The sequence below is a fragment of the Callithrix jacchus genome, chromosome 13 (assembly GCF_049354715.1).
Source record: "Callithrix jacchus isolate 240 chromosome 13, calJac240_pri, whole genome shotgun sequence".
NCBI classification, from domain to species: Eukaryota; Metazoa; Chordata; class Mammalia; order Primates; family Cebidae; genus Callithrix; species Callithrix jacchus.
In genome coordinates this window covers 53,091,104-53,114,111 of record NC_133514.1, presented here as the reverse complement: position 1 = coordinate 53,114,111, position 23,008 = coordinate 53,091,104, and the positions used below count along the sequence as shown (strand labels likewise).

Genomic DNA, 23,008 nt, shown 5'->3' with positions numbered 1-23,008 from the left:
CACAGTTCCCTGTGCTGTTTCTAAATAATCGAGTGACATCTGAACATTTTCTCAACATTTGAATTTGGTCTTCTAGATGTTTTGTTGGGTAGTCAGAAAAGAAAGGATTTTGAACTGGCATCTGTTGTGCTAATTTTCAAATAACCTTTCAAGGTAAGATGTAAAAATAAAGCTTTATCAGCATCCTGTGACTGTGAACTTTATTTCTAGAAGAATCTTTTATGTGAGCATTCTATCAGTCTTAATTCTGACCCCACAGGAATTGAATTATGTCATGTTGACTACTAAGGCTGGTTGTGGTGCTTTTGTTTTCTATTTGTAAGGGGAAAAAGTATATATGTTGTAGACTAGAAGTGATTTATCATTTTGTCCTCCACCAAGATCATCCTTTGGTCAATGCATTATTGGGTTTTGGAACTGAGACGTGAACTTCTAACTCATTAAAACCCTCAAGTCCCCAGCAATAAAGTCATTTAAGTGGCTTCACCAACAGATTTATTTCAAAGTGATTCCATTTGGAGGAAGGAAAGAATGAGTAATGCATTATATACCAAGATCTCTTCAATAATTCATGAGACTTCCACACCAGTGACTGTTTTAGATTCTGTTCATGGTGTTTTAGCCTAAAATGAACTCTGTCTTAGAAGACACCCGCAGTTTGCTCCTCTTTGAACTTGAGTCCATGAATATCGTCACTTTTGGGAAATAAAGTTTGTACTGACTGCTACTTTGTGTGTTTACATGGACCACTCTTATATGGAGGCTACTTTGAAAAGAAAAATGGGCATTTTATATAATTGGGTAAAAGGAGACTTTATCTGCGCCTTTGCAAAGCAGGAATGTTTCAAAAAATTTTATGGCTTTTTCCTCCCTTTGGGCAGGAATTCTGATTTTGTTTTTTACGTGTAAGGAGTAGATTGCCAAATGGCGAGTTAAAAATAGATTTATGGATGCCTAATAATTATGCCAAACACAGTGCTGGGCAGTCAGTGAGTATGGGAAGGCATGCATGGCAAATGCTGCTGTCCCCAAGTGTGTTCTGGAATGGGGGCAGTAGGTGGGGCCGGCTCTTTAGCATCTTTGGCCAATGCACAGTTCAGCTGTGAACTCTTTGGTTCACCCTGAGCAACCCTCTCTCTTTTCTGAAACCCACAGAGGCTCCAGAGTCCTTTCTCTTCAGGATGGAGTCCTGCATGGAGGGACTGGAGGCAGGGAGGGTAGCTGCTTCCTTTCCACTCTGTTGTGAGTGCCTCGACGGCATTCCTCAGTGCAGTAACAGGGAAACCTGGGGAATCCGTGTGCTTCAGATTTCCAAATACCATCATTTCAATTTGGCAAGTATTGATCCAATGATGAGTATTGTGGGAAAGAAAATAATGAGTTAGGGTTTTTCACTTGCCAGAAAAGCTTCAGGATCCACTTTTTCCTCCCTGCTCTCTCCCCACTGCCTAATAAAAAACATCTGCTTTGTTCAAAACTTAAAAACCATATTACTTAAAACTCATTGTAAAAATTTATGCTATACAAATGCTTATAAGGAAAATGTAAAAATCACCTTTGTTCAAAACTTAAAAACCATATTACTTAAAACTCATTGTAAAAATTTATGCTATACAAATGCTTATAAGGAAAATGTAAAAATCACTGTAAATCCCACCTCTTAAGATTTAGAGGGACCTCATGTTATTCCTGCATGCAGAGACATACTCCCACACACATTTTACCCTACATTATATTATCATATAATGGTAAATTAAGCACATAATAAAGGATACATTATATGCTTTATGTGCTGCTTTGAGACTTTTTCATTTAATAGTATGTCAAGGATATCTTTTCCTATAAATAAAAATCATCATTTCAATGATTATAGGATATCATTACATACATATATGTCTTAATCTGTGCACAAAATAACATAGAGTGGGTGGCTTAAACAACATACATTTATTTCTTAACGTTTGGGAGCTGGGAAGTCCAAGATCAAAGTGCTAGCAGATTCAGTGCCTGTGAGAGCCCCATTGCAGATGGGTATGCAGATACTCACCTTCTTGCTGTATCTCACATAGGGACAGGGTGGGGAGAGAAGAGAGATCTGGTCTCTTTCTATTCTTATAAGAGACTAATTCTATCTGTGACATCATTTAACCCTAATTACCTCCCAAAGGCCCCACCTCCTAATACCACCACGTTGGGAGCTGAGGTTTTAATACATGGATTTTAGGGGAGACAAACATTCAGTTGATAACACTGTACCATGAGTCAGTTCTCATTTGCTCCCATATACAGCACAGGGATGTGTCTTCCTGTGTGTGATGGTCACTCCAGTATATACTCCTCTAAGTGGAATTGCTGGGTCAAATGGGATGCACATTTCAACTTTTGATTATATTACCAACAGCTTTGAAAGAAGATATTCAGCAAATTCCATGTAGAGTATGCATCTCTCCCTTCCCAAACCTACACCAACACTGAACAGCATAAATCTTTTTACAATTTGACAATTTATAAGTGCCTATTTTTATTGGTGTTCTTCCAATTCTAACTGAACATGTTTTAAAATATTTATTGGCAATTTATATGTATTCTGAAATTTACCTATATATATCTTTGTCTATTTTTCTATTAAGCCATCTTTTTCTTATTGACTTTCAAAACCCTTCCAGGATTATTTTTTTTGAGACAGAGTCTCTGTTTCCCAGGCTGGAGTGCAGTCTCACAATTTCAGCTCACTGCAACCTCTGCCTCCTAAATTCTAGTGATTCTCCTGCCTCACCCTCCCAAGTAGCTGGGATTACAGGTGCCAACCACCATGCCTGGCTAATTTTTGTAATTTTAGTAGAGACGGCGTTTCACCATGTTGGCCAGGCTGGCCTCGAACTCCTGACCTCAATCGATCCGCTCACCTTGGCCTCCCAAAGTGCTGGGATTACGGGTGTGAATCTCATGCTTGGCCCCTCCAGGATATTTTTTAATTAAAAAAAAAAGGTGCAGATTAAGACTGGACCCTTCTCCAAAATATACGTAAAATGTATGCATTCTGAGACTAATGAGCTATCCTGTCTGGGGACGAACGATGCTAGTGACCAGCAGCACTTCCTTTGTTAAAGTTTTGGAATGCAGCTCCTCTGCTGTCTCGTCATTTGCGGACCTTAGGTAGGTGAGGAAACCTGCATTAGAGAAATGGCAGCCCTCCAGACTCGAGGCAGCTGCTGCCAAGGCTGCCCTTGCTGAGTAGTCCTCATTAATGGCTCAGCCAGGGTCCTGTGATCTTTGCCTGTGATCCCTTTCCCTATCCTAGCCATACATCTTTTCTTTACTGCTATATAATTCTAATGAGATTGCCCTGGGTCAGTCATATTCCAGAAATTATTAGCAGCAGAGAAAAGAAAATTCACAAGATGGCAACGTTTAAAATAAAATTTGTTTTGGGTCTTTACCCAAGAGTAGTTTTCATGGCCAATAAACCACAAGCATATATATGTGTTGACAAGGAGGAAAATTTATTATTTAATATGAACCCTGGGGCTGGGCTCGGTGGCTCACACTTGTAATCCCAGCACTTTGGGAGGCCAAGGCGGGTGGATCACCTGAGGTCAGGAGTTGGAGACCAGCATGGCCAATATAGTGAAACTCTGTATCTAATAAAAATGCAAAAACTATCCGCGTGTTGTGGCGCATGCTTGTAATCCTGGGTATTCGGGATCTTGAGGCCCGAGAATCGCTTGAACCCAGGAGGTGGAGGTTGCAGTGAGCCAAGATCATGCTACTGCACTCTATCCTGGGTGACAAGAGTGAAACTCTGTCTCAAAGAAAATAAAAGAAAGTAAGTAATAATATGAGCACTGAAAAAATTAGAGGGGGAAGGAATTTAGGGATCCTATAGGGATGATGTAGGATAAATATTTTATATTTAATTTGGGATTGAATAAAGTCTGTTCACTTTGGCCTAAAACCTTTCATTGTTCTTAAACAGTTTCATTCGTTGGCTCCCATGTACTATCGAGGCTCGGCTGCTGCTGTTATTGTGTATGATATTACGAAGCAGGTAAGAATGTCTCCTTCAGAATTTAGATGCCATTTATGGCAGGTGTCTCACTTAGAGAGACTGAAGCAGAGATGTCACTGCTTGCATCTTGCCAGCAGCCTGCCACTATATATTGAGTTTATTTCATGTATATGTAACAAAACATCCCACATTATCTGCTAAATTAAACAACAGTGACCATTCATTCTTAAAACTGACTGTAGAGGCAAAGTCATGTCTGCTGGTACTATTTTGCAGAATGTCAACTTTTTAAGAAAAGGAAAATTGTTTTTAATTTCTGCATGCTTTATAATTATGGAATACTTATTTTTGTTAGTGTTTCAGTCATACTACATACTTAAAATACCAAGCATAACGTTTATGTGTATATAAGTTAATATGTGTGTGTTCATATAATATAAATGTATTTTTATTTATCATGTTGAAGGTCTTAGACTTCCATCAACAAGTAACTGCAGTGGTTTGATGACATTTTTTCTGACTCCTGCAACTTAAATTATTTACTTTTTTCCTCTGGAGTGTTGCCTCAGCACCTACGACTGTTAGTTTAATGACCTATCACTGTTATCTTCCACGAATTCCTGACCTCTTCTACCTAAATGTGGCGTGTTGTCCTCCACCTGTTTTCTAGAGGACGATTGTGAGTGAAGGCTCAACGGGAAGACAGGACTCTAAATATATGTTTATTTCTAGGTGTAAGTAAGCATGAGCATTTACTTAGTCCTGTTATTCTTACTCATGTGCGGAGTCCAGGCTATCATTTTAAATTGATTTTGCTATATAAATTTATAGGAGAAAATCAAGGATACAGTTTTCCTAACTAGATCGAGTTTTAATTTTGGAAAACTTTATATGGTCAATTTAAGTGTATTTCAGCTAACATTAACTTTTGTGCCTAGCCAGAGGTAGTGTGTTAATCTGCATGAGTCTCCTAAAAATATTTTTCTCCATTAAATGGTACTGGGTTTGTATTTCTACTTGGTTGAAATATTATATTGAGGGGTCTTTCCAATGATGTGTATATACTGTTGTTTTAGGATTCATTTTATACCTTGAAGAAATGGGTCAAGGAGCTGAAAGAACATGGTCCGGAAAACATCGTAATGGCCATCGCCGGAAACAAGTGCGACCTCTCGGATATTAGGTAACATGCATTTAAATCTCTTTTGTGGAGATTTTATCCTCCATCTCTGAATGTCATCCTTGAGTGTACAAAGGTGTCACGCCTTTGTTATGTCTGCCCTCGGTGTAATAACTTAATTAATGGCCTTTCACATGTGGTAGACAATATGGCATTGATTTAACCAGTGAAGAAATAAGAGAATATGCTAGGGAAATGCAAATCTGATGTACCCTACAGTGATAAATATTAAAATCATAACTCCTGTACATAACACAGTTACATCCCTGACTCTACATATCTTTGGGCTAGATGGTTTATTATTTCTGTTGTTACTTTTTCCATTGTTATTATCATTATTACTGCTAGCACAATTTTAGCAACACTTTTCTATGGTAATCACCATTAGAATTCTTAATATTTTTCATAGTATACCTGTTTGTTTTAGTTCTAGATTTTATCTTAAGGGTATAGTCAAGTACATAATATCACCATTTTGTTCTAAAATCAGAATACGACACATTGTATGTGAGTACCTTGACTTCCCCCACAGTGTTGGGTTATTGAACTTGCTATAATCTGGAAAGAAGTTGTGAATCCAGTACACATGAATTAGAGATTTGATGATAGCTTTACCGAGCCTGGTAAGCTAGGTATTTTGCTAAATAAATACATTATTTTAAAAAAGGAAATAGTAAAATTGTGGTGTCTCCATTCCTTTGGTTAATTTAATTCTCGGGAATTCTAGTAGTTGATTTTCATAAAGACAACTACATCATGCTTCTCGTTTTGCAAATCAAAATGTGATTAAACCAAAGTGAAATAAATAGTGGAAATGGAGCTTGCAAAAGCTCTTAACATAGCATTTAACAAATTGTTCGTTTCTTTGGGATTTCAGAAGCTTTATATCACATTGCATCTGGTTGGTTTATAATAACAGCCATAAACAACACCTAATCGTTTGTTTTTCTGGTATTTGGACAAGTCTTTAAACTTCCCAGACTTAGTTCAGCTATCCACCTTCTTTACTGTAATCCTCAAACAACTTGCTTGTCTAGTGTTCCCAGCAGAATCACCTTAACCTTTGTCTTGGGGAGGGCAGGATAAGTGGGTAGAGACGACTTTGCTGTTGGTACTATCTCTAACATCTCCTGATTATGGGACTGATGTGCACCTTTAAGTGGAACCAAGTCCTGTGTATTGTGGGAATGCTGATGGACTAGAATTTAAGCAGAAAACGATTTAAACTTGAATAGTATCAGTTAGGATTCTTGGTTACATGGAACCAAAACACAATTCAGGAGAAAGGGGAATTTATTGGAAGGTACTGGCATCCACATGGTAAAAACAGAACTGCCTTGAGCTCTGGCATTTGACCTATTCCAGAGTTAGTCTCTGGAGAGATACTGGCCTGGCATTCTCTTCATTTCCAGTCTAAAATGCCAGAGAGGAATTCCCCACATTAAGAACAGGCGTATACGTCCAAGAGGGAATTGGGTAATACGAGACGATATTTCCCAGCGTTACTATGAGAATGGGAAGGCGGGTGGTCTTGAAGAGGGGCAATTCCTAGATAAGTGAGTCTGGCGAGACAAACATATCCGTGACACACTGGTGTGGCTACCAGCACCCAAAGATACTCTGTGTTTCAGGGTGGAATTCGCCTTTTATGTACAGGTACAGCATTCTTCCTGATGGCCATTCTGATTTGTGCTCAGCTGATTCTAATATGTGCAGTTTTCAAAGTGCCGCAGCTAACATAATCTATTCATCTCACTTCCAACCATGAATTTACTTGCAGCTTCTCTATCCTCAGTGGGAGAAAATGCAGGGCCATTTTCTCACTGCTTCCTCTAGTGGTGGTGTCATGGGGCCACTGTCCCATGCATCCTGCCTCCCTCGTAGTATCTTTTCGCCTCTTGTTTGGCCTCAGAGAGGTCTGAATGTGGCTCCTCAAGATCCCACAATTGTGTTTTAAAGTGTGGCATGTATATCTTTTGTTATATACAGTTATTTTAGATGGTACTTGTTATTTAATCAGGCAACAAGAAGCTGACTGACTTCAAGCCTCTGATTAGGTCAACTAGAAAGACTAGTTGAACATGAAGTAATTTTTAAGTTTTTAAACATTTAATATGTTGTATTGAGGTAAATTACAAAACATCACATTCACCTGTTTTAAATGTACAGTTCAATGAATGTTAGTATATTTTTAGAGTTGTACACTCATCTCATATCTAATTTTAGAACATTTCCATCACTCTGTGAAGAACGTCATGCCCATTTATAGTCACTCTAAATTTCCAGCTCCTTCTAGCCCTGGTAATCACTAATCTACCTTTTCGTTCCCCTCAATTTGGACATTTTTCTGAACATTTTGCATAAATGGAATCACATAATATGTGGTCTTTTGTGACCACCTTCTTTCAGCTAACAAAATGTGTTTGAGGTAGCATGTGTCAGTCATGCACTCATTTTTATGGCTGAATAATATTTCATTGTATAGATATACCACATTTACCATGTGTGCATTTATTCATGCACACATTAACATTTGAATTGTTTCTACTTTTTTGCTATTATGAAAAATGTTGCTATGAACAATTATGTACAAATTTTGTGTGCATGTATGTTTTCATCTCTCTAGGATATGTACCTAGGAGTGGAATTTCTGTGTCATATGATAGCTCTGTTTAATAATTTGAGGAACTCAAAAACTGTTTTCCAAGGTAACTTGGAAAGATACTCCGAGATATCCACAACCTCACACTTATTACCTGTCTTTTTGATTATAGACATCCTAGTGGGTATGAGATTGTGTCATTGTGGTTTTCCTAATGACTAATGATGTTATAATAGATATATTTTCACATGTTTATTGGCCTTTTATATATCTTCTTTGGAGAAACATCTCTTCAAATTCTTTGCCTAAATTTTAGTTGGATTATTTGTCTTTTTATTATTGAATTATAAGGGTTCTTTATGTATTCTGAATAAAAGTTTCTTATCAAACACATAATTTGCAAATATTTTCTTTCATTCTGTGGGTTGTCTTTTCACAATTTTTACTGTGTGCAGAAGTTTATGTCCAGTTTATCATGTTTTTCTTTTATCTCTTGTGCCCAAGTGATTGGCTAATTGAACATCACAAATATTTATGAATGTTTTCTTAGTGCTTACATTTAGGTCTGTCATCCAAATTGTTACTTTTTGTATGTAATGTAAGATAGAAGTTCAAACTGATCTTTTTCCATGTGGATATCTAATTACGCCAACACTAGTTGTTGAAGAGATGATTTCTTTCCCTTTGATTCTTTTGGGGGCCTTTGTCAAAATTAGTCAACCATAAATGTGGTCTTATTTTTGTGCTTTTAACTTTATTCAGTTGATCTATATGTCTGTCCTGATATCAGTGTTACACTATTTTGATTGCTGTAGCTTTGTGGTAAGTTTGAAATTAAAAATCGATTTCATCAACTTTGTTCCCCTTTTCAAGATTGTTTGACATTCTGGACCCTTAACATTTTCGTATGAATTTTAGAACCTATTTCTTAATTTCTGAAAAATAAAAGGCAACTCTGATTTTAATAGAAATTTTGCCGAATCTTTAGGCCAATTCAGGTATTATTGCCATCTTAGCAGTTTTCAGTCTTCTGACCCATCAACATGAAATGTCTTTTCATTTTATTAGGTCTTCTTTAATTTCTTTTAGCAACGTTTTATGTCTTTCAGTTTACAAGCCTTGCATTTGTTTTATTTATTCTTACTTGTTTTTTCTTGATGATACTGTGAATGGCATTATTTTCTTATTTATGGCATTGCTTTTTGTTAGTGTGTGGAAATACAATGGACTTCTGTGTGTTTATCTTGTATCCTATAACTTTCCTGAACTCGTTTATTAATTTTAGTTGTTTTTAGTAAATTATTGGGAGTTTTCTGTGTACAAGAGTATATTATCTGGGAATAAAGATAATTTTGCTTCTTCCTTTTCAATATGGGTGCCTTTTAGTTCTTTTTCTTGACTAATTTCTCTGACTGGAATCTCTAATATAATCTGGAATAAAAGTAATGACAGCAGACATTCTTGTTTCTAACTGATCTTAGGGATGAAGTGTGTAGGTTTCTCCAGTAAATATCACATTAACTTTGGTTTTACATATATCATTTTTATTCTGTTGAAGAAGTTCCCTTCTGTTCCTAGTTTGTTGAAGTTTTTTTGTCATGACCAAATGTTAGATTTTTTTCAAAAATTATTTTTGCATCTTTTGTTGATGATCACATAGTTTTTTTGCCCTTTGTTGTTGATATAATCTATATCATTAGATATCAATTGATGTTTGGATGTTAAACTAGCCTTGTATTCCTGGGACAAATCACACTTGGTCATGATGCATAATCCTTTTTATACATTGCTGGGTTTAGTTTGCTATTGTTTTGTTAAGGATTTTTATGTCTATATTCATAAAGGGTATTAGTCTGTAGTTTCCATTTCTTACAGTATCTTTGTCTGGCATTGGTATCAGGGCAATAACCATCTTGTAGAATGAGTTGGTAAGTGTTCCCACTGCCTCTATTTTCTAGAAGAGTTTGTGAAGGATCTATGTCATTTCTTTTTGTTTTTCTACATCAACTTGGTATCCATGATGTCAATGCTTTGTTATTTGCTGTGTAGTTCATAGTATTCTTTTATAATCTTTTTTTCTTAATCCCATGACCAATTAAATAATCCTTCTAATATGTGTAAAGTCAGTAGTGATATCTCCTCCTCCATTCCTAACTTTATACATTTGAAACATCTCTTTTTTTCTCATTTAGTCTAGCTGACAGTTTGTCAACTTTGCTGACCTTTTCAAAGAACCAATGGTTTTTGGTTAATTTCTTTTCATTGTTTTTCCCTTTTATTTATTTATCCTCTAATTGTTATTTTCTTCCTCTTGTTTGCTTTGGGTTTGCTTTGCTCCTGTTTTTCAAGTTTGCTAAGGAGAAAGGTTAGCATATTTATTTGAGATTTTTTTGAATGTAGGCATTTATAGTTATAAATTTTCCTCTAAGCACTGCTCTAGCTGCATCTTACAGGTTTCAATATCTTGTTTTTAACTAACCTCAAAATGTTTTCTAATCTGTGTTCTAACCCATTATTTATTAAGTTAGCATACTGTTTAATTTCCACATATTTGTGCAATTCCCAAATTTTGACTTTTGATCATTTCTAATTTAATTCCATTATAATCTGAAACACACTTTGTGTGATTTTTCACTATTTTGCGTTTATTGAGGCTTATTTTATGGCTTAGTATATGGTCTGTCCTGGGGAATGTTCCATGTGAGCCTGATGCTACTAAGTTTTTAACGGAGTCTTGCTCTGTTGCCATGCTGGAGTGCAGTGGCACAATCTCTGCTCACTGCAACTTCTGCCTCCTGGGTTCAAGGGATTCTGTAGCCTCAGCCTCCCAAGTAGCTGGGACCACAGGTGCATGCCACCACACCCAGCTAATTTTTGTATTTTTAGTAGAGATGTGTTTTCACCATGTTCACCAGGATGGTCTCGATTTCTTGACCTCATGATCTGCCCACCTCTGCCTCCCAAGGGTGAGCCACTGCGCCCAGCCTTAACACCTATTTTTATACTTGCTATTTTCCCTTAGAGAGAGAGAAAGTATCAGGTGAGGGCCTTCTGCCAACAACTGTATCTAACTAGAGTTAAATTATATTTTGTCTTTATCATATTTATTTTTTAGGATTACTTTCTTTTTATGATAGTTGACACTAGTGTTGCACTTATGACAGTGATATAAAATTTCTTTTAAAATGCTAAAAAAAAGTTGATTTATGCACATGACATGATTATCTACATAGAAAATCCTAAAGAATATGCCAAAAAAAGTTCTAAAAATACTAACTGGGTTCAACAAAGTTGTGGGATACAAAAGCAACATGGAAGAATCAATCACATTTCTATATGTTAATACTAACAATAAATACGCAGAAACTGGAATTTAAAACACAGTATCCTTTACAATTGCTCCAAAGCAAATGAAATACTTAGGCATGTATTTAACAAAACAAATATAGGAGTTGTATGCTGAAGAGTACAAAATGTTGATGAAAGAAGTCAAATAAAACTTGAATAAATGGAGAGACATATTATGTTCATGAATTGAAAGTCTCAACATAGCAAAGATGTTCATTCTCTTCAGATGGAGTTACAGGTTTAAATGAAATTTCTGTCAAAATTTTAGCAAGGTTTTTTTGTAAACATAAATAAGCTTATGCTAAAATGTATACGGAAAATCACAGACACTGAATAGCTAAAATGATATTGACAAAGAAGGATGTAGTGATACGAATCACTGTGTTCTATATGAAGGTTTACCATATAGCTACAGTAATCGCGTGAATATGGTATTGGCAGTGAGATGGATGCATAGAACAATGGAACAGAGTAGATAACCCAGAAATAAATCCACATAAATATGCTCAATTGACTTTTTCTGTTTGTTTGTTTGGAGATGAAGTCTCACTCTGTTGCCAGGCTCGAGTGCAGTGGCACGATCTCAGCTCACTGCAACCTCCGCCTCCCAGGTTAAGCAATTCTCCTGCCTTAAGCCTCCCAAGTAGCTGGGACTACAGACAACCACCACCACACCTGGCTAATTTTTTGTATTTTAGTAGAGATAGGGTTTCACCATGTTGGCCAGGATGGACTTGATCTCCTGACCTTGTGATCAGCCCACCTCAGCCTCCCAAAGTGCTGGGATTACAGGCCTGAGCCACTGCACCCTGCCTATGCTCAACTGATTTTTGAACGAAGATGCAAAAATAGTTCAACAGAAGAAGCAATTCAACCGATGACCTTTTCAACAAATAGGGTAGACACCAACAGGCAAAACAAAAACAAAAACAAACCTTGACCTTATATTAAATTAATCTAAAATGAATCACAGGCTTTAATGTAAAATGTTAACCCATAATACTTTTAGAAAAACTTCTACAAGAAAATAAATTTAAAGATCTACAGTTAGGCAAAGAGTTCTTAAACTTATCATTAAAAGCATGGTTTATATAAGGAAATATTGATAAATTGGACACCCTTAACATTAAAAATATTTGCTCTGTGAAATATTGGTATGTGGAAAGGAAGAAAGACAAGCTACAGAGTAGGAGGAAATATTTGCAAACTATCTATAAGGGACTAGTACATAGACTATATAAAGAACTCTCAAAACTTATATGAAAAACAAATTGAAAATGGGCAAAAGACATAAACAGATATTTCACCTGAGAGAATAGGAAGAGGGTGAGGAAGGGTAGGAAATGACGTTCAATATCATCATCAGACCCGTCAGAATGGCTAAAATAAAAATCAGCGACAACACCTAATGCTGGTGAGGATATGGAAAAACTGAGTCATCCATATGTTGCTGGTGTGAATGCAAAATGGCACAGCCACTCTGGAAAACTGTTTGGCATTTTCTTACAAAATTAAGCATCCAATTACCATATGGCCTAGCAATCACATTCTCGGGCATTTATCCCAGAGAAATGAAAACTTATGTTCACACAAAACCTGCACATGAATATTCATAGACACGTTATTTGTAATAGTCCTAAACTGGGATCAGCCCAGATGTCCTTCAGCTACGAATGTCTAAACAAACTGTGGTGCATCCATACCACGGACTACTACTCAGCACTAAAAGGAAGCAAACTGCTGATACGTGCAGCTCAAATGCATCTTCAGGGGAATTGTGCTGAGTGAAGCCCGTCCCAAAGGTTTCACAGTGCATGGTTCCATTTATATAACGTTTTAGAAATAGAGGATAGATTACTGATTGCCAGGGGCTATGGTAAGGGGAAGTAGGAGTGGGGGATGGGGAGAAGAGTGGGCATGAATGTGAAAGAGCAACTAAGAGACTGGTGTCAGCACTGCTGAGCCTTGTCTGTGGTGGTGAACAGAGGAACCTACACAGGTGATAAAATTGTATAGAGCTTAAACCACAGACATAAGCGCATACAAGTAAAACTGGTGAAATCTGAATAAGATAGAATGCATCAGTGACAATGTCCTCTTTGTGATACTATACCATAGTTTTCCAAGATGTGACCATTTAGGGTAACTGGGCAAAGTATGTGAGGAATCTCTTGGTACTGTTTCTTACAACTACATGTAAATGAACCTATGGTTATTTCAGTAAAAGATCTGATTAACAAAAAGTTAGTTTAGATAAAAATAATGAATATTAGAACAGTGAGGTGATGGTATGTGTAATATATATGCATTATATATATTATATGTACATATGGCAAAAATTGCAAATGGGGATGGATGTATTTGACTGAAGTTTTATAAACACACTGGGCCAAATGATTAGGCATCTCCAGCACACCTAAGGTACAAAAGAAAAACAGAGTAACTGTATTTAAAAAAAACTCCCATTTAGGAAAGAGGAAAAGGGAAGCCTGCTGCATGGGTCTCTGCCCAGATTGTCTGTCTCCTGTGAGACAGGAATAGTCAGTAAGTGATAGGGCCTGGGAACCTAGTGGGCACCAGCTTGTTGACATGTTTCTATGGCAGGGGAATCACTTCTTGGTCAGCAATCTGGCTGCTCCAGACTCTGCCTGCTGATATAATTTTTCTGGGGAGTTAGCCAGACCTCTAAACCCCAGACCTCATTCAGAGCTTGACCTTCTTTTACTCTAATCCCAAAGTACTTTGCTCTCCTGTATTTCCCAGAAAACTGTATTTGATTTTTCACGGGGGGTTGTAGCAGGACAGCATGTAGGGGTGTGTGTGTGTGTGTAGATAATTATGGATATAGATGTGTGTGTGTGTATGTCGGCGTGTGAGTGTATGTGTAGATGTATGTGTATATGAGTATGTGGTGTATGTAGATGTGTATGTGTGTGTAGATATGTGTGTGTGTATGTGTGAGAGTATATGTAGATGTGTATGTGTGTGTAGATATGTGTATACGTAGATTGTGTGTATGTGTGTGAGAGTGTGTATGTAGGGGTGTGTGTGTGGATGGATGTGTGCATAGATGTGTGTGTGTATTGGTGGAACTGATCTCATCCAACACACTTTGGTTGTGTAAGCTTGTCGATCCTTGGAAGGAGCTCTGCCTGGAATATTTTGAGAATGTGCTGGATGGAAGTGGAATTAGCCCTCCAGCCTTGACTCAGCCCACTTAAGGCATTTGAGTGCAGAATTACTTGGCAGAGATGCCTGTTCAGTGTGTTTCATCTTCTTGCATGTTCCAGAAGATGATATAAAAGTCCGTCCCACTCCCAGAGTGGAAGGCATTCAGAGGCATCTGGTCAAGCACATTCAGGATTTTCAGGTTGGATTTTTTTCCAGGTTCCTGATTTTAGTGAGAGTTTTTCCTATCTCGAGCAACCCTACACAAAATCTCCCTCTGCTCAAATTATTGTGAAACTGAAGTAATGTAGGTCTCTCTGAATTCAATGCCTCTCTCATCAGAAAGCAAAGTGGAATGTGAGAAGACTGTCCTGGACTTGCAGAGATAGGTGCTCAGGGGTGTCACCCTCTTTCCTTTCTGCTGCTCTTCTCCCTCCCCATGGGAGAGGAGTTCCCAGGGGCGGAGAGTGTGCAGTTCCTGATGGGGCAGGCCATTCTGTTCTCCCCACCATCTGCTGATGCTGGAGTTAGGCTTGCAAAGTTGGGGACATTTAAGGGACAGACAGAGTTGCAAGAAAATAAGAACCTCAACTGAATTGAATCCATAGGACCTGGGGTACCAGCTGGCTTGCCTGGTCAAGATGGTAGGAGAACCTAGCCTATGTGCTGAGCTGGGGCTGGCAGTGAGTTTCTGAACAAGTAGCACATGGCATGGGGCTAATTCAAGGTCTCTGCTATTTTAGGACGGCAGGTTGGCCTAGGGTCTCAGAAAGTCCAGGGAGCCCAACAGGAGACTGCAAGGCCTTTTCCTGGGTATTGCAGAAAAAGCAGGGCAGTTGAGTCTTACAAAGAAAAAAAGAGAGAAATAGGTTGTAACTTTGCCTCAGTGGTTTTAAAAGTTTCATGAACTTAAGAATCCATAGGGCACTTGTTAAAAATTCCAGTTCTAGAAACCAGGTCCAGAGATTCTGATTCAACAAGAAGAGGGAGGTGAGGATATGTACATTTTAAAAAGTGATCCTTTTACAAGTTGTCCAAGGGTCACTCTTGGAAAAGCGTGCTTTTGGCAGTAGGAGTTTATAGTAGAGAAGAATGAGGAAGTCCCAGAATCTATCCTGGCATCTGTCCAGGTCTCTAACTGTAGGCTGCACTGCCTGGGCTTCTCTCTTGCCCTTCAGGCCTCCTGGAGAATGGAAATAATGACTCATCATCATTCAGGTTTCAAAAGTGGCACCGATTATGCTAAGCACATTAACCCAGGAACAGAAAACCAAATACTGCATGTTCTCACTCATAAGGGAGAGGTAAACATTGGGCACTCATAGACATAAAGATGGGAATAGACACTGGGGGCTTCAGAGGCAGGAAGGAGTTGGGGACGGGTTGCAAAACTTCCTCTTGTGTTCAGTAGGTGGGGGACAGAATCAGTTGTATCCTAAACCTCAGTGTCACTCAGCATACCCATGTAACAAACCTGCACATGTACCCCGGAATCTAAAATAAAAGTTGAAATTATTGGCCAGGCAGGGTGGTCACACCTGTAATCCCAACACTTTGGGAGGCTGAGGAAGGCAGATCACCCGAGGTCAAGAGTTAGAGACCAGCTTGGCCAACATGGTGAAACCCCGTCTCTACTAAAAATACAAAAATTAGCCGGGTGTGGTTGTTCATGCCTGTAATCCTAGCTATTCGGGAGGCTGAGGCATGAGAATTGCTTGAACCCAGGAGGCAGAGGTTGTAGTGAGCTGAGATCACACCAGTGCATTCCAACCTGGGTGACAGAGCAAGAGACCATCTCAAAAAACAGTAACAATAAAAAAGTTGAAAATATTAAAACACACACACACACACACACACACACACACACACACCAGTTACATCACTGGCCCTTCATCTTTCATCTCTTCCAAAGCATTTCCGGGGCTCTCTGTCCTGACCCCTTCATACCCCACATTCATAATCACCAGGAGAAGAAATGTGACTGGGTTCAAATTAATATGAGGCTCCCCTGTTGGCCAGCACCCTGTACCCAGCCACCTTCTGGATGGTTCGACTCTCTAATATCCAGCCTGTACTTGGTTGCCTTTAGCTTGGGTAGGGGGTTAAGGTCACCTGGCTTTGGGACCTTCGTGAGAGGAGCTGTGGTATTTCAGGAACCGTCTGCTTTAGGGCCATATGGCCAGGATCCTCCGTGAAGGAAGGAAGGTGAGAGGAAGAAGAGCATATCCTATCCCACCCTGGCTCTTAAGCCAAAATCACTCCCCCACATTTCCTCTGACAGGCACGGGCAGCCTTGACCTACAGCTGCTATAATAAGTCATTTCCTGGGAGAAATTACTCCAACCCCATCCATTCCACATAGCAAGTTCTAGCTCTACATTTCTTCTGCTTGATCTTGTTTCCCTGATTTTGAATTCTTGGCTCTACACAAATCCCCTTTGACTCTTGCCAATTTGAAACTCTTTCAGGCTTCCCTGGTCATTTTTGGACATTGTCCTTCATTTCATGGCTTCTAATGGAATTGTTTTTCAAGCTCAGGGGTCTCCTTTTGGCATTTCCTTGGAATTCCACCTCTCACTGGTGTATTTAGGGCCACAAATCAATCAGAAGGATGAGGGAGAGATCAGAAAGTGCTGTTGGGAGAAGACCCCTCAGACCTAGTTATTTTATCTTACAAGTGGTAGCAGTGGGAAGTTACCCAACAATAATGATGACAGGGGCTGGGTTGGGAAGTGGGGTGGTGGGTAATGACCTTGAGATGGCTCTGCTGTTACTGGTCGCCTCTGCCCAAGATTCCTCCTACTGTCCCATAAATATAACCCAGGAGATGCTCAGGGGCTGTTCCCATGCTCTCTTACCTCTTCTGAGAGATGGATTCATGGTCTCTAAGATCTTATGGAAGCACTCTGGTGCCTTTCACAGAAACACTGGGGAGGGGTGGGTGGGGCTGCTGCCAGGGTGTCAAGAATTCTTTTCTGGAATAGAGGTTGTACACCAAGAAAAAGGGCATCTGGTGTTAGAAGTAAAAACAGGGTAGGGTAGGAGGAAGGAAATTAGTCCTATCAGCTCTCAGTCATTCAATTAGCAAATGCATTTTGGTGGTTCTTTTGTGGCAGCAAAGTGCTGTGGGAATAGAAAAGAGAAAATCTTTTCCTTGGAGCTATTAATGTTTACTTCTATTTGGGCAGCCAAGAAAGGGGGTGGGAAAATATCTGATAAGCAATATAAGACTATATTTAATAAAGTTCCAGTTGGTCTGATGCAGTTCAGAACGGACAGAGGAGTTCAGGAAAGGGAGGGGTCAGAATCATCTGGAGTGACTAGGAAAGGCATGGGATGACATGTGTCCCAGGTGGGGCATGTGCCACAGGCAGTTACAGATGTGTTGGAGGAGGAAATTCTAGGAAGGGGGAAGAACAGGGACAAAGGCCTGGAGGTGGGAGTAAGTTTGGCACGTGTGGCAGGGAGGGGCTGTCAAGAATATCTACCCCGCGCTTGTCCTGGGAAACAGTGGGAAAGACAGCGGGATGGTGTGGGTCTCAAAAGCATGCAGTGGGTGGGCTTGATGTGCTTGGCCATGATGGCTCCTGCCTCAGCTTCCCCATTGCTAGGCAGCCAGAGCACTGTTTTCATCTGAGTTTGTTGTGGCCCCAAGCTCCTTTTTAATGCAATGCCTCAGGTAGTCACTACCAGTTAAAGAGATCAAACCTATTGGCCATCCTCCAAGGAGGTTGTGGGAGCCATTCTGGAGTCTTGAGTAAGCGTGTGACTCATGCAATTTCCTGTGCAATCTAGAGCTGGAAACAGGGTGGGCCTGTACTTCCACAGTTTACACCCACCAAGTTAGAAACACCACCAGCCGTCTCCTCAGTTGTTTTACATTTTTGGATAAAGTTGTGGTTTTTAGCAGATTAAAAATATATTTGGAAATAAATACTTTTTACTGAGAGTAATAAATTAAATTGCTTTCATTTTTTACATGTGACTCTAAAATTCATTTCGGTCTTGATAGTGAGCCACAAATGAGTAGGGGAGTTTCTTAGAAATTATACAAACCAAATAACAGAATTTTAAATGCTGGACCATAAAAATCCAATTTATTCCAAATACTAAAAGCACTAAAGCCAGTGACCATCAAAAGACCTAAAAAAATTATGGCAAGTGTTAAATGCACTCAGTGTTCTCCTTATGTGAGACAACGAGGAAGAATAGAGTCTGTGCTGTTAAAATGTGTGTTCTCTGAGATGTGCCTGTCCGTGTTCTGTGACTGATGCTGTGAGGGTGGCCCTGCCCATTCACCCACTGCTATCACAGGAGGAGGGAAGGAGCCAAAGACTGAGCTGCCTGGAGAGCCCAGCAAAGGCATCTGGAATCTCTATTTCTTTCTTAATTAAAAAATTATCAAAGAAGAATATATAAAACATGCATATTGTAACGAATATTGTGGTAATAAAATGAACTGCCATGTAAGTGTGCCACAGAGCCTCCTTCCCCAATCATATCCCCTTCTCTCCACCCAGAAGTAACCACTTTTCTGACTTTGGTGATAATTACTTGTTTTTGTTGTGCTTTACACCTATGTTTACATTTTCCAAGGAATAGATTCTCCTGTTTTTGAACTTTGTAAATGGAATGAGACTGTATGTGTCCTGTGAAGACGTGTCTTTCACTCAGCATGCTTGTTAGAGTCACCAGATGGGGGTTAGCTGTGGATTCTACATATTCACTGCTGTCTACTGTTGTTTTATGAGTGAAACACAGTTTATCTACTCATTCTATTGATGGATACTTGAGTTATTTCTGGCATGGTATTATTATGAACATTGCTACCTAAACGTTGTTGCACAATATATTGCTGTGTGTAAGCATTTCTCTGGACTGGGGTAGGTGTGCACACCCTCAGTCTTACTAGGTAATGCCAGAGTCTTTCAAGGTGGCATGGAATATGCCAATCGTGCGTGAGACTTCCTGCAGCTCTGTGTTCTTGCCACACTTCAGAATTGTGATCCTTCAGAGCATATAGTGACATCCGACAGTAATTTCAATGTGCATTTCCCTAATTACCTATAAAGTTGTCATCTTTTTGTATATTTATTGGCCATTTAAGTTTCCCCTTCTGTGAAGAGCCTGTTCAAATCTTCACCATTTTTTTCTCTTGGGTTTACTGTAATCTTGTTTATTTTTAGGACTTTAAAAAATATGTACTTGATGCTATTCTTTTGTCATCTCTACGTGTTGAAACGACCACCTTCAAATTTAGGTCTTATCTTTTCATTTTCTTTATGCTGTCTTTTGCTTTTTAAAAAATTATTATTATTATTATTTTGGAGCTAGGGTCTTACTTTCTTGCCCAGCTGGAGTGCATAGCTCACTGCAGCCTTGAACTCCTGGGCTCAAGTGATCCTTCTGCCTCAGCCTCCTTAGTAGCTAAGACAATAGGTGTGTACCACCATACCCAGCTACTTTTTTTTTTTTTTTTAAGTATGTGTTTGTAGAGATGGGGGTGTTGCTATGTTGCCAAGGCCAGTCTCAAACTTCTGGCCTCAAGGGATCCTCCCACCTCGACCTCCTAACGCTCTGGGATTATATAGACATGAACCACTGCACTCAGTTCTTTTTTTCATTTTTAAAGAGACAGGGTCTTGCTGTGTTGCTCAAGTTGGAGTACAGTGGCTATTCACAGGTGTAATTCCACCACTGATCAGCACTGGAGTTTTTTTTTTTGTTTGTTTGTTTTTAATTTTTTATTGGATTATAGGTTTTGGGGTACATGAGCAGAGCATGCAAGACAGTTGCGTAGGTACACACATGGCAGTGTGCTTTCTTTTCTTCTCCCCTTCACCCACATTTGGCTTTTCTCCCCAGGCTATCCCTCCCCACCTCCCCCTCCCACTGGCCCTCCCCTTTTCCCCCCAATAGACCCCAGTGTTTAGTACTCCCCTTTCTGTGTCCATGTGTTCTCATTTTTCATCACCCACCTATGAGTGAGAATATGCGGTGTTTCATTTTCTGTTCTTGTGTCAGTTTGCTGAGGATGAAGTTCTCCAGATTCATCCATGTCCCTACAAACGACACAAACTCATCATTTCTGATTGCTGCATAATATTCCATTGTGTATATGTGCCACATTTTTCCAATCCAGTCTATTATCAATGGGCATTTGGGTTGATTCCAGGTCTTTGCTATTGTAAACAGTGCTGCAATGAACATTCAGCACTGGAGTTTTGACCTTCTGTATTTCCTACCTGGGCCAGTTCACCCCTCCTCCTGGGAGCTCACGATATTGCCATGAAATTTAGTACAGACACCAGATTGACATGGTGCACTACAGCCCAGAACTCAGGGGCTCAAGTGATTCTCCTGCCCCAGCCTCCCGAGTAGATAGGACTACAAGTGCATGCCACCACACATGTATTGTCTTTTCATCATCAGAAATCCTTAATTTTTATGTAACATGATTTATCCATTTTTTCTTTATGGTTTATTTGGGGGAAAGAGCCCCCCAAAAATTAGAATTCTAATTTTAAGAAATCTTATTTTTAAAATCTTTCCATACTTCCAAGATCAGAAAGGTATTCCCCTAATATTAGCTTACTCCCCTAATATTAACTATCTTTCATAAGCTTTAAGTTTTGATTTTCCTATCTGTCTTGAAATCACTTGAAATGGATTTTTATTTATATGCTGCTTAATTTTTCTTATGTAGACACCCAGCTGTCTCGGTTGTAAAGTCCACTTTTTCTCTACTGACCTGCAGTATTATCTCAGTCATACATCATGTGTCATGTGCACAGTGTGTTTCTTGGGCTGTCTCCTCTGTTCCACCTGCTGACTTAGCCATCCTTAAACCAATAGTGCACTAACTTCATTATTATACCTTTATCATCAGTCTTGATAAACAGTCTGGACTTACACTGTGGGATCTTTAATCAATACTTGTGGGCCCCAGAAAAGATTTTATGAGCACGCTGAAGTGTGGGTGTGGACGTGTTATGATCTGGGGAAGACTGGGCTTATGTTGTACTTTGGGTTATGATGTTATCTATTTTGTTGCTCAAATAGTTCCAGCTTTGGCCACTGGGGTCTCTTGCTGTTGGCTCCTGTGTCCCTTTGACATTTGCCTATCGCTTTGGTTTTTGAGCAGTTTCTTACTTTCTGACACAACAAGCTGTTTTAGACTTACCTTGCATATTTTTGGCTCCAACCCTATAGTCAGCCTAACTCCTTTTCCCAAATTAGGACTCCACAGGAATCACAGTCTCTTCTTCAAGGAGCTCAGCCTAGCAGTAGACAGCCTCTTTGTAGGCAGGACCAGGATTCCCTGCAGCAGAAGAGAACTTGAAATCAGGGTAATGAGCCTCAGTAGGGTCGAGCCACCACGCTGCCCTGAGAGAATTGTGTGTGGACACAGGGCTCTGGCATGGCCCTGCTTTTACCCTCTAGCTGTGCTGTAGGGCCAGGTGGAGCCTGCAGTGGCCTAAGCGGGGGCTGCCATGCACTCTTTCCACTCCCCAAGGCATTGCATAAGTAATGACACTTTCTATTTGCACAGCAAAATCAGGAACACAGTTTTCTAGAACACTGGGTGCCTCTCCTCCCTGCAACCCAGCAGTTGGTCTGTCCTGGGCGGTGGGCCCTTGTTTGTGTTAGAGACGGAACACTCTGCAGGGTTTCAAGTGGTTAGTTGTGGCCCACAGGCCGCTGGCAAGTGGAGGCAGAGCTGTGGAGCCCTTGGGAACCACAGAGGGTCTGCTGCCCGCCACAAAATGCCTATTCAGCTACCAGTGGCCCCCTGTGGGTGGCAGTGTTAGTGATGTACAGAATCCTGGGACTAGGGCCAGTGATTCTGTGGATACACTGAGTGATCTGGGCATGCACTGCTGTGGTGGCCTTTGTGGTCAGGAGGCAACATGCGGTGAGAAGGGAAGAGCTGGCCCAAAGGGATTCAGCCCAGGGTGAAGTCCATGGAAAGGCAGGGCCAAGATGCAGCCAGCATCCCAGGCATGGTGGCCTCACGTCGCCCATGCCAGAGGCCAATCTTTGATTGCTCCAAACCCTCTGCTGGAGAGTTCAAAAGGAAATGAGCAGGTCTTCCCATGAGGGCCCAGATGAGCTTCTGATAAAAAGCATGAAAAAACAACCTCCTGAACGTCCCCGAATGACTGATGCAAAGCACACCCTGTACACTTTACAGCACGAAGATCCTCAGGGGTAAACTATGGACAATCTGAATGACAGCATGAACCATCAGCAACTTGCAGAGCCGCCTGGCCAACAGATTGCCACACGGAGCAGGCAAAGGCAGGAGTGGAACAGGCTGCAAATATTGGAGTGAAGCACAGAACTTCCTAGCCCACACTCCTCTGAGCATCTGCTCAAGGGCAGTAGGGACCACATGGAGGACAGGAACTTGGCAATGATGAGGAACAGGGAAGCAGGACATGGTGGTCCCCCAGCATTCCTGCCAGAAGTCCCCCTGAAGATTGGATGATGATGGTGACTTAGGTGTGTCTTTCAAATATCCTGAGGAGGAGATTGGAAAAGCAGACATACACTCCTGGAAAGAAATCCAAAGGTGTAAAGAACTCACAGCAGAAGTCCAAAGTCTGCCAGTGGGCAGGCCTCTGCAGGGCACAAGGGCACAGCTGGAGAGGGAGCTCCCAAAGCAGTAGCCAGGATTTCCCACTGCTTGCACCGCACT

The 23,008-nt window shown here is 40.2% G+C and overlaps 1 protein-coding gene across 1 annotated transcript in view; it reads left to right on the top strand.

Moving 5' to 3' along the window:
• Positions 1 to 23,008, top strand: part of RAB31 (RAB31, member RAS oncogene family) — a 166,296-nt gene that overhangs the window by 110,516 nt on the left and 32,772 nt on the right. The window contains exons 4-5 of the mRNA XM_008979480.5: positions 3,977 to 4,048; positions 5,086 to 5,192. Coding sequence (XP_008977728.1) covers positions 3,977 to 4,048; positions 5,086 to 5,192 — 179 coding nt within the window. The remainder of the gene's footprint in view (positions 1 to 3,976; positions 4,049 to 5,085; positions 5,193 to 23,008) is intronic.